This window comes from Panthera uncia (genome assembly GCF_023721935.1).
Source record: "Panthera uncia isolate 11264 chromosome B2 unlocalized genomic scaffold, Puncia_PCG_1.0 HiC_scaffold_25, whole genome shotgun sequence".
Classification (NCBI taxonomy): Eukaryota; Metazoa; Chordata; class Mammalia; order Carnivora; family Felidae; genus Panthera; species Panthera uncia.
Window position 1 is genome coordinate 10,739,536 of NW_026057581.1, and position 13,144 is coordinate 10,752,679.

The 13,144-nt window shown below is 41.2% G+C and overlaps 1 protein-coding gene across 4 annotated transcripts in view; it reads left to right on the forward strand.

The window, feature by feature from the left end:
- Window positions 1–13,144, forward strand: part of KIF13A (kinesin family member 13A) — a 216,787-nt gene that overhangs the window by 121,585 nt on the left and 82,058 nt on the right. For all 4 annotated transcript variants that reach the window (XM_049654981.1, XM_049654984.1, XM_049654982.1 and 1 more), the window contains exons 5-8: window positions 6,569–6,661; window positions 7,761–7,941; window positions 11,166–11,253; window positions 12,971–13,105. In XM_049654981.1, the coding sequence (XP_049510938.1) occupies window positions 6,569–6,661; window positions 7,761–7,941; window positions 11,166–11,253; window positions 12,971–13,105 (497 nt within the window). The remainder of the gene's footprint in view (window positions 1–6,568; window positions 6,662–7,760; window positions 7,942–11,165; window positions 11,254–12,970; window positions 13,106–13,144) is intronic.

Below are 13,144 nucleotides of genomic sequence, written 5' to 3' on the forward strand. Positions count from 1 at the left end.
AAAAATATTCTCTATTGCTAGAGGGGTGCCTGGGTGGCTGGCTCAGTTGGTTGAGCATCCAACTTCGACTCAGGGCATGATCTCGCGATTCGCGAGTTTGAGCCCCACATCAGGCTCACTGCTGTCTGCACAGAGCCCGCTTCGAATCCTCTGTCTCCCTCTCTCTGACCCTCCCCCACTCACGCTTTCTCTATCTCAAAAATAAATAAACATTAAAAAAGTTCTCCATTGCTAGAGAAATGCAATACATGATTCCTTTAAAATTTTTTTCTAAGAATAAGTATCTTTTCTTTTATCTTTGAAATTGAATTACCTCACAGAATGGTTGAAAAGATGAAGGAACTATTTTTTTTTAGTTGTTTTTAATGTTTATTTATTTTGAGAGAGAAAGAGAGACAGACAGAGTGTGAGCAGGGGGTGGGGGGCAGAGAGAGAGGGAGACACAGAATCCAAGGTGGGCTCCAGGCTCTGAGCTGTCAGCACAGACCCCGACATGGGGCTCGAGCTCACAAACCGTGAGATCATGACCTGAGCTGAAGTTAAACACTTAACCGACTGAGCCACCTAGGCGCCCCGGAACTATTTTTTTTTTTTTTTAAGTTTATTTATTTTGAGAGAGAGCGCGTGAGTGAGTGTGAGTGGAGGAAGGGCAGATAGGGAATCCCAAACAGGCTCTGTGCTGTCAGCATGGAGCCTGATGCTGAGTTTGATCTCACAAACCTTGAGATCATGACCTGAGCCGAAATCAAGCGTCAGATGCTTAACCCATTGAGCCACCCAGGCTCATCCCAATGAAGGAACTATTTTACTTATTTATTTATTTATTTTATTTTATTTTATTTTTTAAATTTACCATCTTAACCATTTTTTTTTAATGTTTATTTATTTTTGAGGGAGACAGAGATAGAATGTGAGTGGGTTAGGGGCAGAGAGAGAGGGAGACACAGAATCCGAAGCAGGCTCCAAGCTGTCAGCACAGAGCCCGACGTGGGGCTCGAACTCACGGACCATGAGATCATGACCTGAGCCAAAGTTGGACGCTCAACCGACTGAGCCACCCAGGCGCCCCTGAAGGAACTATTTTAAGGAAAAATAATTAGATGTTTACCTCCTTCTCTCTACCAAAATTAATTATAGTTGATTAAAGATTTAAGGGATGATGATAACAATGGATATTAACTAAAATATATTCTATACTTACACCAGCCAGGCCCTATGGTATATGCTTTACCTTTCTTGCCTTATTAAATCATACCAGCAACCCAGTAAGGTAGCAGTCATTGTTCCTGATTTACTAATGTAGAAACCCAGAACTTGCTCAAGGTCACACAGCTGGTAAGGGGCAGAGTTCAGGTTTGAAAATAAAACTGTAAAAAACAAAAATAACAGAACTAGAAGAAAATCTAGGTGAATCCCTATATAATTTGGGGTAATAATAAAACAAAAGGATTTTGGAAGCATAAAAGCATAACATATACCATAGGAAAAATTACAAAGGAAAAGGTGAAAGATTTGGATATGAACAACCAAAAGCTTTTGTGTGACAAAAACCAACATGAGATTAAAAAGTAAATGACAGATTAGGAAACAATATTTACAACATAGAGTAGACCAAAGGTTAATACCCTTGATACATGATGAGCATTTTTAAATAAGAAAATCAATGACTAAACCAATTGATTTATAAAAAGAAACATACAACCCAAGTAATCAATTTACTAAAGAATGCGTCCAAAGTGAGCAATAAACAAAGGAAAGGAAAATTTTAGTTTTGTCAAAACCAAGAAGAATGATAATAGCTATGTTGTTGAGGGTGCATTGCTAGAGGACTCAGTAATTAGATTTTTTGGAGTTTTGCCTGGTAAAGTCAATAGAAAAGTGCTCGAAGATAAATACTTAAGAAAAAGGAAATAATCTAAATATCCATAGTGGGGAACTGATTGCATCAGTTAAACATACAATGGGAAGCTAAGCAGCTATTAAAAAAATAGTAATGTTGATGTAACTTTGTGGAGGTGGGAAAGTCTTCATTATTTCCTGTCGTAAAGAAGAATAAATTTCCCTTAAGACATGAAGCCATAGTGACAAAATGTATTCCAGTCTCTCTAGAATCCAGTCTTGCTTAAAACTGTAAAAATACATGAACATAACAATAGCTCTTTGTATTTATCCTTTTACAAATTCTGCTTCAAGATGGTTATTTAAGGATGGAAAAGAGATGAACTCTTTCCAGAAACACAGTATAATTGTTTTCTACTTTTTCATATTCCATTTTGTATTCCCCAGAAGTTTTTCCTTTCCTACTTATAACTAAAACTTTATTAAATATGTTAAATCTGAATTATATTCCGTCTGTCAAGCATAACTAAATGTCTAAGAAAACTTGACTTTTTGAAAAGCATATGCACATATTTAGTAGAAATCAGAGAGAGTAGTTTGTTTTTTTCTGTCACATATATTTTGTTTTAATGTCCAGGAGGCTACTATATGGGTGCCAGGAAAAGTATAATCTGTAATTTTTATCAAAATTGTCCAATTAGTATACATATTATGTTAACACATCTATTCATGTCTGTCCCCAGTGCCTTATTTAACCAAGGGTACTGCAGTCTTTAGGGGCTCATTAGAATTTCAAAAACAGCCATACTTTGATCAAAGTATAAACTCTAATGCAATTGAACATTTCTTTTTAAGTTCAGCAAATAATATTTTGATGCGTCAGTCCTCACTAATGAGGAAAGGGGCCTCCAATTAAATACACTTTAGTCTGAGGACAGCTATGTCAACAGAGGAATAACTTGGGAAATAAAAGTGCCTACTGTGTGCCAAGGACTCTTCCAAGACGCAAGAGCAGCCGTTTTCACCACCCAGGGGTAGAGAAAAATGGAAAAAAATAGCGCGGTGTGGTGAGTTCTAGAGTTGGTGAGAAAAATCTAAACAAAGCCAAGGAGACCAGAGGTGGGAGTATCAGATTCCTAGTTGTCCCGCAACATGAGTCACTGATGATGGCTAAGCATCTGCCTTAACGTTCAGGAGTCAGTGCAGACAGACCCGGGCCCTGCTGCTCACTGGCGGTGTGATCTTGGGCAAACGATCCCCCTTTCCGAGCCCCAGCCTCCGTTCAGATCACAATCCATACCCTCTGGTGCTGGGTACTGCAAGGATTCAATGATGTAAAACACAAAGTGCAATGCAAACAGAGCAGATGATAAAAACTGTCTTCTTCTTAGTTGCATAAATAATAAAAGTATCCAACTTTAAAAGGTTAATTTATATCCTCTTTAGTATTTGTAATAATTTCGACATAGGCAAAACCAATTCACTCTTTTTTTTTTTTTTTTTTTAAGTTTTTCCCCCCCCTAGAGAGAGAGAGAGAGAAAGAATGTGAGCAGGGGACAGAGCCAGAGGGAGAAAGAGAGAATCTTGAGTAGGCTTCATGCTGATGCGGGGCTCAATCCCACAACCCTGGGATAACGACCTGAACCAAAACCAAGAGTCACATGCTCAACTGACTGAGCCACCCAGGTGCCCCCAAACCAGTTTATTCTTATATTTTTACATCCTGGAGAATTCTCTAATCATTTGGTCTATTTTGTGTGCAATTTTAGTATACATATCTTGGATTGTTTTGTGGTTTTTCTTCACCTGACATGCCTTAAACCTATTTCATGTAGCATTCATTCTTGGTTTTTTGTGTTTGTTTTTGACTAATCTTTAGTTTAAAAGACCATTTGTGCTAAGAATAAGCAACATTGTGACTTGCCTTTAAAAGAATATGAAGAGGGGCGCCTGGGTGGCTCAGTCCGTTAAGCAGCTGACTTTGGCTCAGGTCATGACCTCATGGTTCATGAGTTCAAGCCCTGCAAGCCCCGTGTCAGGCTCTCTGCGGTCAGTGCAGAGCCCGCTTCAGATCCTAGCCCCCCCCCCCCCCGCCCCTTCCCCACTCACATGCACGCAGTTTCTCTCTCTCAAAAATAAACATTAAAAAAAAAAAGAATATGGAGAAAATAAGTCCTCATATTTCCATCCTGCTCGGCCTCAGGTGCAGAAGTCAGAAGTATTGTATCTCACTACCTAACATAGGAAGAGAGAGGTTCCTGACCACAGTGCTCCCCTGCAGTTGAATCCTGCAGTCAGCTCAAGCAGGAGCTTTTTTTCAAGTTACCGAATAGGAGTTGAAATCATGAATTACGGGCAGGATGTTTGACCTAGCCAAGCCTCGAAGCGTCTTGTCCCCACCCTCACCCACTTCCTGAGGGGCTGGTTGACCAGGGTGGGAGATCCAACAAGATGGCTCCATTCATCTTCTTGTGCCAAGAAAGTGGTGCCTTCAGAGTCTGCGGGTGGCTGGCACTTGGGTCTGGCTGAGGACCATGGTCAGTTCTCATAAGCCTGAGCGCGGGCTGTGTTCAACTCCTGTGTTCTACACGGCAGGGCTGTGCTCCAGATTTAAGGCCTGCCTTTGGGCGTGGGCCTTGGGGGAGTCCATGTAGGATAAGGAAGATCTTTTGAGAAGACGTACCAGAAAAAAATGGTGACGTAGTGGGTGTCAACTTTGTCATTACCTTCTTTTCAGTCTGTACATGAGTACGTGCACACACAATCTTTAGTTGGTCTTCACAACAAACCTGTGTGTTTCGGGGTGGTTACACCCTTCAAAAAAATCCGTGTGGTACACCAGCATGTTTTAAATACTCTTAGGTACCAGGCTCTGCACTAGATTGTAGAGGTCAGAGAGAAATAAGGTTATATAAATTTGGCATTTTTTCTTCCATTTCATTTTTTTTAACTTTAGTGCTTTTCTCTCTCTCTCTCTCTCTCTCTCTCTAAGTTTTTTACATTGTATGTATAGTTTGCACATGACTTTTGTTAAATGCAGCAATGTTTTTGAATTCCAGCGTTGTTTACACACGTTTGTTTTATTTTTTTTTACATGGTTTGTTATCTTTGTCATATAAAATAGTCACATTTTATGTCTCTACTCCCTTATTAGTGGGCATTTAACTTTATTCCAACTTAGAGAATTGAAATAATGCTGCCCTGGAGAACCTGGGTGGCTCAGTCGATTGAGCATCCAACTTTGGCTCAGGTCATGATCTCACGGCTTGTGAGTTCAAGCCCCACTTCGGGCTCACTAGTGTTAGCACAGAGCCCTCTTTGGATCCTCTGCCCACCCCCCCCCCTTTGTCCCTTCCCTCTCTCTCTCTCAAAAATAAACAAACATTTTAAAAAGAAGAAGAAAAATAATGCTGCCATGAGCATCCTATTACAGGGGTCCCTTGTGGGAATGCCTCTAGGGCGCGTGCCTCACAGTGGGCCAGAGTATGGGCTTATTTATATTCTCTTTCAAAGGTGCTGCAAGGTTTTCTTCAAATGGCTGCATTTGTTTTTTCTCCCACCAGCAGGTTATGAAAGTGCCTGTATTTCCTCAGTCTAGCTATATTGTTGCCAAAATTTTGTTTTTCGCCAACCTAATGGTTGAAAATATTACTTGTTTCACATTTAACGTTTATAAGAGTCCCATTCTGCAGCCATGAGGTGCCCCAATGTAACAAGCGACTGCTAAAATCCGATCCAACTTTGCAGGAAAGAAGAAGTACACCTGAGAGCTTATGTTCTGTTGCATTACTTCCAAACGTAAAAGGAATTGTTGTGTAGGATTAAAAAAAAAAGGACTCATTCTTTTCAACCAACATTTATTAAGCATTTTGTCCCAGGCCCTAGGATTACAAAAATAAACAGATTATAGTCTCCGACATCATTCGGGGGGTTCTCAGTCCACTGGAGGAAAGAGGTACTTAAACCAGTAGTTTTGGCAAATACTGTAATCGTGACTGTTCAGGAGCAGTAGAGCACAGGAAGGAGAGCATCATTTTAATTCTCTTAATGACGGGGAATGAATATTAGAAAGTCACAAATTTCAAAGGGTAGTAAATGCCGCCTTCACTGGTGAAAAAGATTTTCACAGTTTTCTCTTCAGCCGGTTGCTACTGGCTGTATTGTGCATGACTGAACATTGCCAAGAATTGCAGTAAGCTATAGGCAGGCCCGCAGAAGGGAACTCGTCCTCCAGCCCACCATGGGGACAAGGAGACCGGTGCCTTTGCTCCACACCCCGCCCCACCCACCCAACAATGAACAGTTTCTCTGCACTTGGCCGGTACTTTGCACTGTGCTAGGTACTTACACCTCTCGAGATGCGTCTGACAAAGCTCCAGCTCACTGCAAGCTCAGAATCCAGATGGGGAGGTAGGACCATTATGTTGAATGCCATTTTAATACCAACTCTTGGGAGGAAGCGCAACAGAATTTAAACGATGCTTCGGTGTGGTCCTCCAGCATCAGTGCCTGGAGAAGTGTCCCAAGAGGGAAAGAACGGGTAGAATCATGAACTAATCCAGGAACTGAGCTCTTAATACACAGCCCTCAAAAGTAGTCACACAATACACTTTTAACATCTTTTTTGGATTGAGAGACTATTGTTAATAACCGGGACTCTGTTACTAATCCAAACATGTCAAGAAAAATCATTCTTTTCTTTGGTTGTTTTTTTTATTTTATTTTTTAGGTCAAGAAGTGGTTTTCAAGTGCCTTGGGGAAGGAATTCTTGAAAAAGCCTTCCAGGGGTATAATGCTTGTATTTTTGCATATGGACAGACAGGTAAGTAGCTGTATTTATAGTCAGTGATATTAAATATGCATTTCTTAAAGCCTAGAACTAGAAAGCACTTTCTAGTGACACTTCCTGGGAAGTGACAGAAACATACTTCTGATTTTGTGGGTTTAACTGAATTTGATGATCAAAAGGCCCCTCTTTTTGAAGGTTCAACAATTTTGGTAACTGAGTAATTGAGCAAGGCTAGTTTCAAACTGTTAAGTGTCATTTTCCTAAATTGTAGTTTTAACTGTATTTGAACTGGAAAAATAATTACCAGTTTCTCAGTATAAAGGTTCTAGTAAAATGTGGTAGAGCAACTCTTAGTATCATCCTATACGGAGGACCTTCCCTGGGCACAAGAGTGGTGTTGAATATTTTTTAAGTTTAGTTATTTTGAGAGACACAGGGCACGTGCACGTGCGTGTGTGCATGTGAGTGGGGGAGAGGCAGAGAGAGAGACAGTGGGGTGTGGAGAGAGAATCCCAAGCAGGCTCCGCACTGCCAGCACAGTGCCCGATTGGGGATTCGACCTCATGAGCCATAAGATCATGACCTGAGCTGAAATCAAGAGTCCGACGCTTAACTTACTGAGCCACCCAGGTGCCCCTTGAGCGGTGATGGATTATTAAACCAAGATTGTGAGACAGGTGCTTGGAACACGTAGAACAGAAGCATGTTAGGGGCTCAGCCATTAACATTGCTTCGGTTATAAAGTTAGACTAAGTCATGCCAGTACTCCCTGCTGTCACATCACAGGACAGCTAGGAGACTCGGTGAGAGGATACTTTCACAAAAATAAACTATTTTTGTGGCTAAGGACTGTCAATGTTACTCAATAATGTATACTTGATATTTACTATACATACTTTTCAAGATCATGTATCTGTAGTGGTTATATTTGTAGGCATCCCTCTGTCAAACTGGAGACCATGCGTGTTATAGAAAGAATAGTTGCCTTACTGCCCGAGGGCATTAGTTTGAGGGCAATGTTTGCTACTTCTGCTATGTGACCCTGGTGTGTGTATGTAGGAAACTCATATGATGGAAGCATTATGTTTCACTTCCTCTGCTTCCTCCCTTCTTTCTGCTTGATCTTCTCCAGGTTCAGGAAAATCCTTCTCCATGATGGGCAGTGCTGAGCAGCTGGGCCTTATTCCAAGGCTCTGCTGTGCTTTATTTAAAAGGATCTCCCTAGAGCAAAATGAGTCACAGACCTTTAAAGTCGAAGTATCCTATATGGAAATTTATAATGAGAAAGTTCGGGATCTTTTAGACCCCAAAGGGTAAGTTAGTGGTTGCAATTAAGCTTATAATGGGGGGTAATAATTGTAAATGATCCTTAAGTTAAAACTGCAAGTGAATATATTTATTTGAGCCATTGGGTCACTGCTCTGGTTTCAGTTCATTCGCTGAGAAACCAAAGCCTGCTGGTAGACCCAGTACATGTAGTTTATCCTAAATTCACGTATAAAGTTGCTTACGTATGCCATTTAAAAAGACGTTTTTACTGTTGGTATTATTTTTGCTACCGTGGCTTGTTCATACAAATTGAGTTAAGAATGACACATTGGTTCTCCCATTCATGTGGAAAGCAGCAGCAGCTCTAAATTAGAGTAAGTGCTTGAGGGCTTGAAAGAACTCAGCCCGGGCAAGCCATTCTCTCCCTGGGCTGTGTGCTGGAATCACATTGGGGGGCTTTTTAAGAATGTGCTGGCCTGAGCCCCACCCGTAGAGACTATGAGTCAGTGGACCCAAGGGGACATCCCCACATCAGTACTTTTTAAAAATGAGGTGATAAAAACCAGATGAGCTTGATTCATAGAGAGAAAAAGGGTCATTTACTTTTCTTCCTTAATTTTTTTTTTACTGACTTAAAACTAACACATATTCATAGAAAATTCAGAAAATAGGCAAAACGTAGTAAGAACTAAAAATGACCTATAATCCCTCAAAACTAAAAATAACCACTGTTAATACTGTGGTGCATTTTGACCCTGTGTTTCAAGTCTGTGGGGTGTGTCTGTGTGTTCAGGTCATTCTCTAAATACAATTCAGTATCCTGAATTATTTTATATGCTTCTAGCTGCTGTGTGGTCAAGGGTGTTACCAAAGGTATACGATCAAAATGGTAGGTGACAAGGAAGTGAACCAATCGTGGGAAATGTTTATATTTACTTTAAAGTTATTAACTATTTGCATATGAAAGAACACTTACAACACATGTAAGATATAAATAATAATAAAATTGACTACCCTCTTTACATTTGGCTTAATAAAATGGAACATGACCAATATTTTTAGAGCCCCTATATGTTTCTCTTGGATTCCATTCCATTCCCTACCCCTCCCCAAGGTAACCACTGTTAGGAATTTTATGTTTCTCATTATCTTCACTCCTCTTAAAGTTTGCACATAAGTTTGCACAATTTGAAACTTCGTGTGACATTATCATATATATGTCCTTCATTGACTTGTAGTTTCCTGTTCATGATTCATTCATTCTGATGATATGAAGTAAGGATGCATTGACTTTTACTGCTTTTTGGTGTTCCATTATATGATTACCATAGCCTGTCTCACGCCTGTCGCCTGTGTGGTTTCTACTTTCTACTGCTACGGTGCCGCTCTGAGCATTCTTGTTGTGTCCTCTTGGGTGTTGCAAATGTAGGGGTTTCTAGGGACTGCATCTGGGGTAGACTTGCGGGCAATAAGATACTGAGTCTCCGACTTTATGAGGTACTGCCCAACTGTCTTCCAAAGGGCTTATACCAGCTTGCAGCCCACCAGCAGGTACAAGAATTCCATGTTAGTCCCCATCACAAGCAGAACTGTGCTAGAGGGACTTTTTCTTGCTCCACAGTAGTATTAAAGACTCTCTGTGCAGGCTGAGTGAGCAGAATTCCAGGTGTGTGTGCATCCAGCTAGCTGTCTTGAAGATACGTGTTTGGTCTGCCCCAGTTTAGAGTACACAGAATTGCTCATTGTTATGTTAAAATAAAGGTAGTAAAACCTACTTTGTAAGTTGCTGTAAGATTAAATGAGATAACTAAAAAGTTCTTAGGGCACAATGCATGACTCTGGGAAGCACTCAGCAATCCTTAGCTCCCCCCCCCCCCCTCCGGAGTGATGCCAAGCATTGATTCTTATGATTTGCAAGGTGATTAATATCTGATGCAATGAAAAAGGTGACAGGTGCAATATGCTTGTGATATATATGAGTTTGCTTTTAATCTCAATTACCTATTGATAAGCTGTTGAAATGGGTCCCAGACCAGGTTTGTCATTTAAAAATCCAAAAAAGTTTTAAAGTCTTCACCAGCAGAGCCAATTCTAAATATAGGATAAATATCAGTAACTACAAGCAATTGCCATATCACCTTCTGCATAAAATTGTCAGCACAGAAGCAGCATAACTCAATGTAGACTTAAAGCAAATTAAAACACTTTAATATTGTTCAATACTTGATCACTGCTAGGAATTTATCCAAGGGATACAGGAGTACTGATGCATAGGGGCACTTGTACCGCAATGTTTATAGCAGCACTCTCAACAATAGCCAAATTATGGAAAGAGCCTAAATGTCCATCAATTGATGAATGGATAAAGAAATTGTGGTTTATATACACAATGGAATACTACGTGGCAATGAGAAAAAATGAAATATGGCCTTTTGTAGCAACGTGGATGGAACTGGAGAGTGTGATGCTAAGTGAAATAAGCCATACAGAGAAAGACAGATACCATATGGTTTCACTCTTATGTGGATCCTGAGAAACGTAACAGAAACCCATGGGGGAGGGGAAGGAAAGAAAAAAAAAAAAGAGGTTAGAGTGGGAGAGAGCCAAAGCATAAGAGACTGTTAAAAACTGAGAACAAACTGAGGGTTGATGGGGGGTGGGAGGGAGGGCAGGGTGGGTGATGGGTATTGAGGAGGGCACCTTTTGGGATGAGCACTGGGTGTTGTATGGAAACCAATTTGACAGTAAATTTCATATATTAAAAAATAAAAAAAAAATACTTGATCAAAACTTTAAGACATTATTTACTGAGACTGAGAATGTGCTTATTTATGAAATAGTCTTAAAAGTGTAATTCAATTCTGGTATGTTCTTTGCTTTCCTTCCTTCCTTCCTCCTCCCTTCCTTCTTTTCTTCCTTCCTTCCTTCTTTCCTTTCTTCCTTCCTTCCTTCCTTCCTTTTCTTCTACGTAAAACTAAAGTTCATCTACTAGAGCAAGTTTGCCTAACCTAGTATTCTGTGTCCTGGGTGTTTAGTTTGGGAGTAAAGATAGAATTTTTTAAATAGAGTAAGCTACTTTAAATAGAAATCAGAGTATAAAAGACATTCCTCATATGGAATGCTGTTTTGCTAATCCAAATAAAGTAGCTTTTAGAATATTTTTTTGATCATTAAAAATATTGCAATCTTAGTTTCTGAGTACTTAAAAAGAAAGAAAAGCTTCCCAGTTTGGTCTGATTCATTCATTCCTTTTTCCTTCCTCCCAAAGGAATAGACAGTCTCTTAAAGTTCGAGAGCATAAAGTGTTGGGGCCATATGTAGATGGTTTATCCCAGCTGGCTGTCACTAGTTTTGAGGTAAGTGTCATTAAAAAAAAAAAAAAAAAAAAAGTCAGGGGCGCCTGGGTGGCGCAGTCGGTTAAGCGTCCGACTTCAGCCAGGTCACGATCTCACGGTCCGTGAGTTTGAGCCCCGCGTCAGGCTCTGGGCTGATGGCTCGGAGCCTGGAGCCTGTTTCCGATTCTGTGTCTCCCTCTCTCTCTGCCCCTCCCCCGTTCATGCTCTGTCTCTCTCTGTCCCAAAAAAAAAAAAAAAAGTTGAAAAAAAAAAAGTCATTAAAAAAAAAAATGGTGGTAAATTGAAGCATGTAAGTAATGTTGAATGTATTTTTTATGTGAATGCTTTATAGCATATTGGTACCACGTGTGGTCTCGGGAGCCCAGTAGCAACATCCCCTACATGGAAAGAAACACCTTCAACCTGCTTTGTTGTGAAGGCATTACAGTGTGGTTAAGAGGCGCAGCATTTTGAGTTGTGAATATTTTCTTTCATACCACTTTCTTGAAAATGGCCTCCCCAAGGTTGCCAGTGATGTCCTCCTAGAGAAGTCTAGATGCACATAAGCAGTGTTGGGTAGTAAATTCACGCTCCTCCCTCTGACAGGGTCTCCTGTGCCCATTTCCATTGCTTTTCACTCTTCTGGTTCTTCTGTTTGTCCAAATTGCTCCTCTCTCCATTGACTGACCCATCTCATTCTCCCGCTACTTGACTTTAACGCCTCTATATATTCCCGACTAGATGTTTTGACCTTGCTTCTATTGTCACTGCTCCGGAAACCCCCCAAAACAACCTGCTCTGTGTTGCTGAGGGATGCAGACAGACGAGTGAGCCAAAACATCCTCTATCTAGGTGTGTGGTCTGGAGGTTGTGGCCGTCCCATCATCACCTCAGACTCAGTGTGACTAAAATTAATCTGTGAGATAACTCCCTCCAGCCATTTAGATGAAGAAGGTTTTAGTGTTGCTCAAATCAGAACCAGAGTGCACTCATCACTTTAGAAGCACTTAGGTGCTGAAGCGAATGGAAAACTCTCTGGCGTAACAGTGCTAAGTCAGCACCTTCGCTCAGGTGTGTGGGTCCTAGCTCAGTGTGCTGGGGGTCAGCGTCCATCTCACCCTGTCACTTATTCGTAAGAGCCACGGAGCTTGTGACTTGCTTCCCCGCTCTGTCTCTGACTAGATGTAGGAAAAGTTAACTTGATCTCCATGAACGTCAGTGTTCTGTGGGTAACATCAGGAGAATGCATCTTTTATAAAACTTATTCAGCAAACATTGTGTGAGAGCCCATAGGTTCCCAGCATTCGAAGACAGGTGTACAAGGATGAATAAGGAAAAGTCCTTGTCCTTGGAGAAGCACGGTGTGGGAGGAGGGGGACACAAAAGCAGTAGACAGCCATGCAGAGTCTGAAGCACAGGAGAGTTAGAATAAAATAAGGTCACTGCTGTTACTATCTGGAGCTCGATACACATTTCTTTTCTTCCCTAGGAACTTGCCGGGGCAAAAAAAGGTGCTGAACGGAGAAAGGGGACAATTGTGGGAGGGCCAGACTGGGGGAAACATCTCGTATCTTAGAAAGCGGAGAGGGAGGTAAAGGCTCCCACCGTGCCCGCGGAGGTTTGGGTGGAAAGGCGGTGACCCTGCGTCCCAGGGATGGTCATTAATCTGTACACCTGGTAGGCGGGACCGCATTCCCATGTGTTTGCTTCTGATGTTTTCCTTATGCTTTGCCTCTAGGATATTGAGTCATTGATGTCTGAGGGAAATAAGTCTCGGACCGTAGCTGCAACCAACATGAATGAAGAAAGTAGCCGCTCCCATGCTGTGTTCAACATCATAATCACGCAGACGCTTTACGACCTGCAGTCTGGGGTGAGGGACAGGGGGGAGCCTTTGGTGGCAATAAAAGAA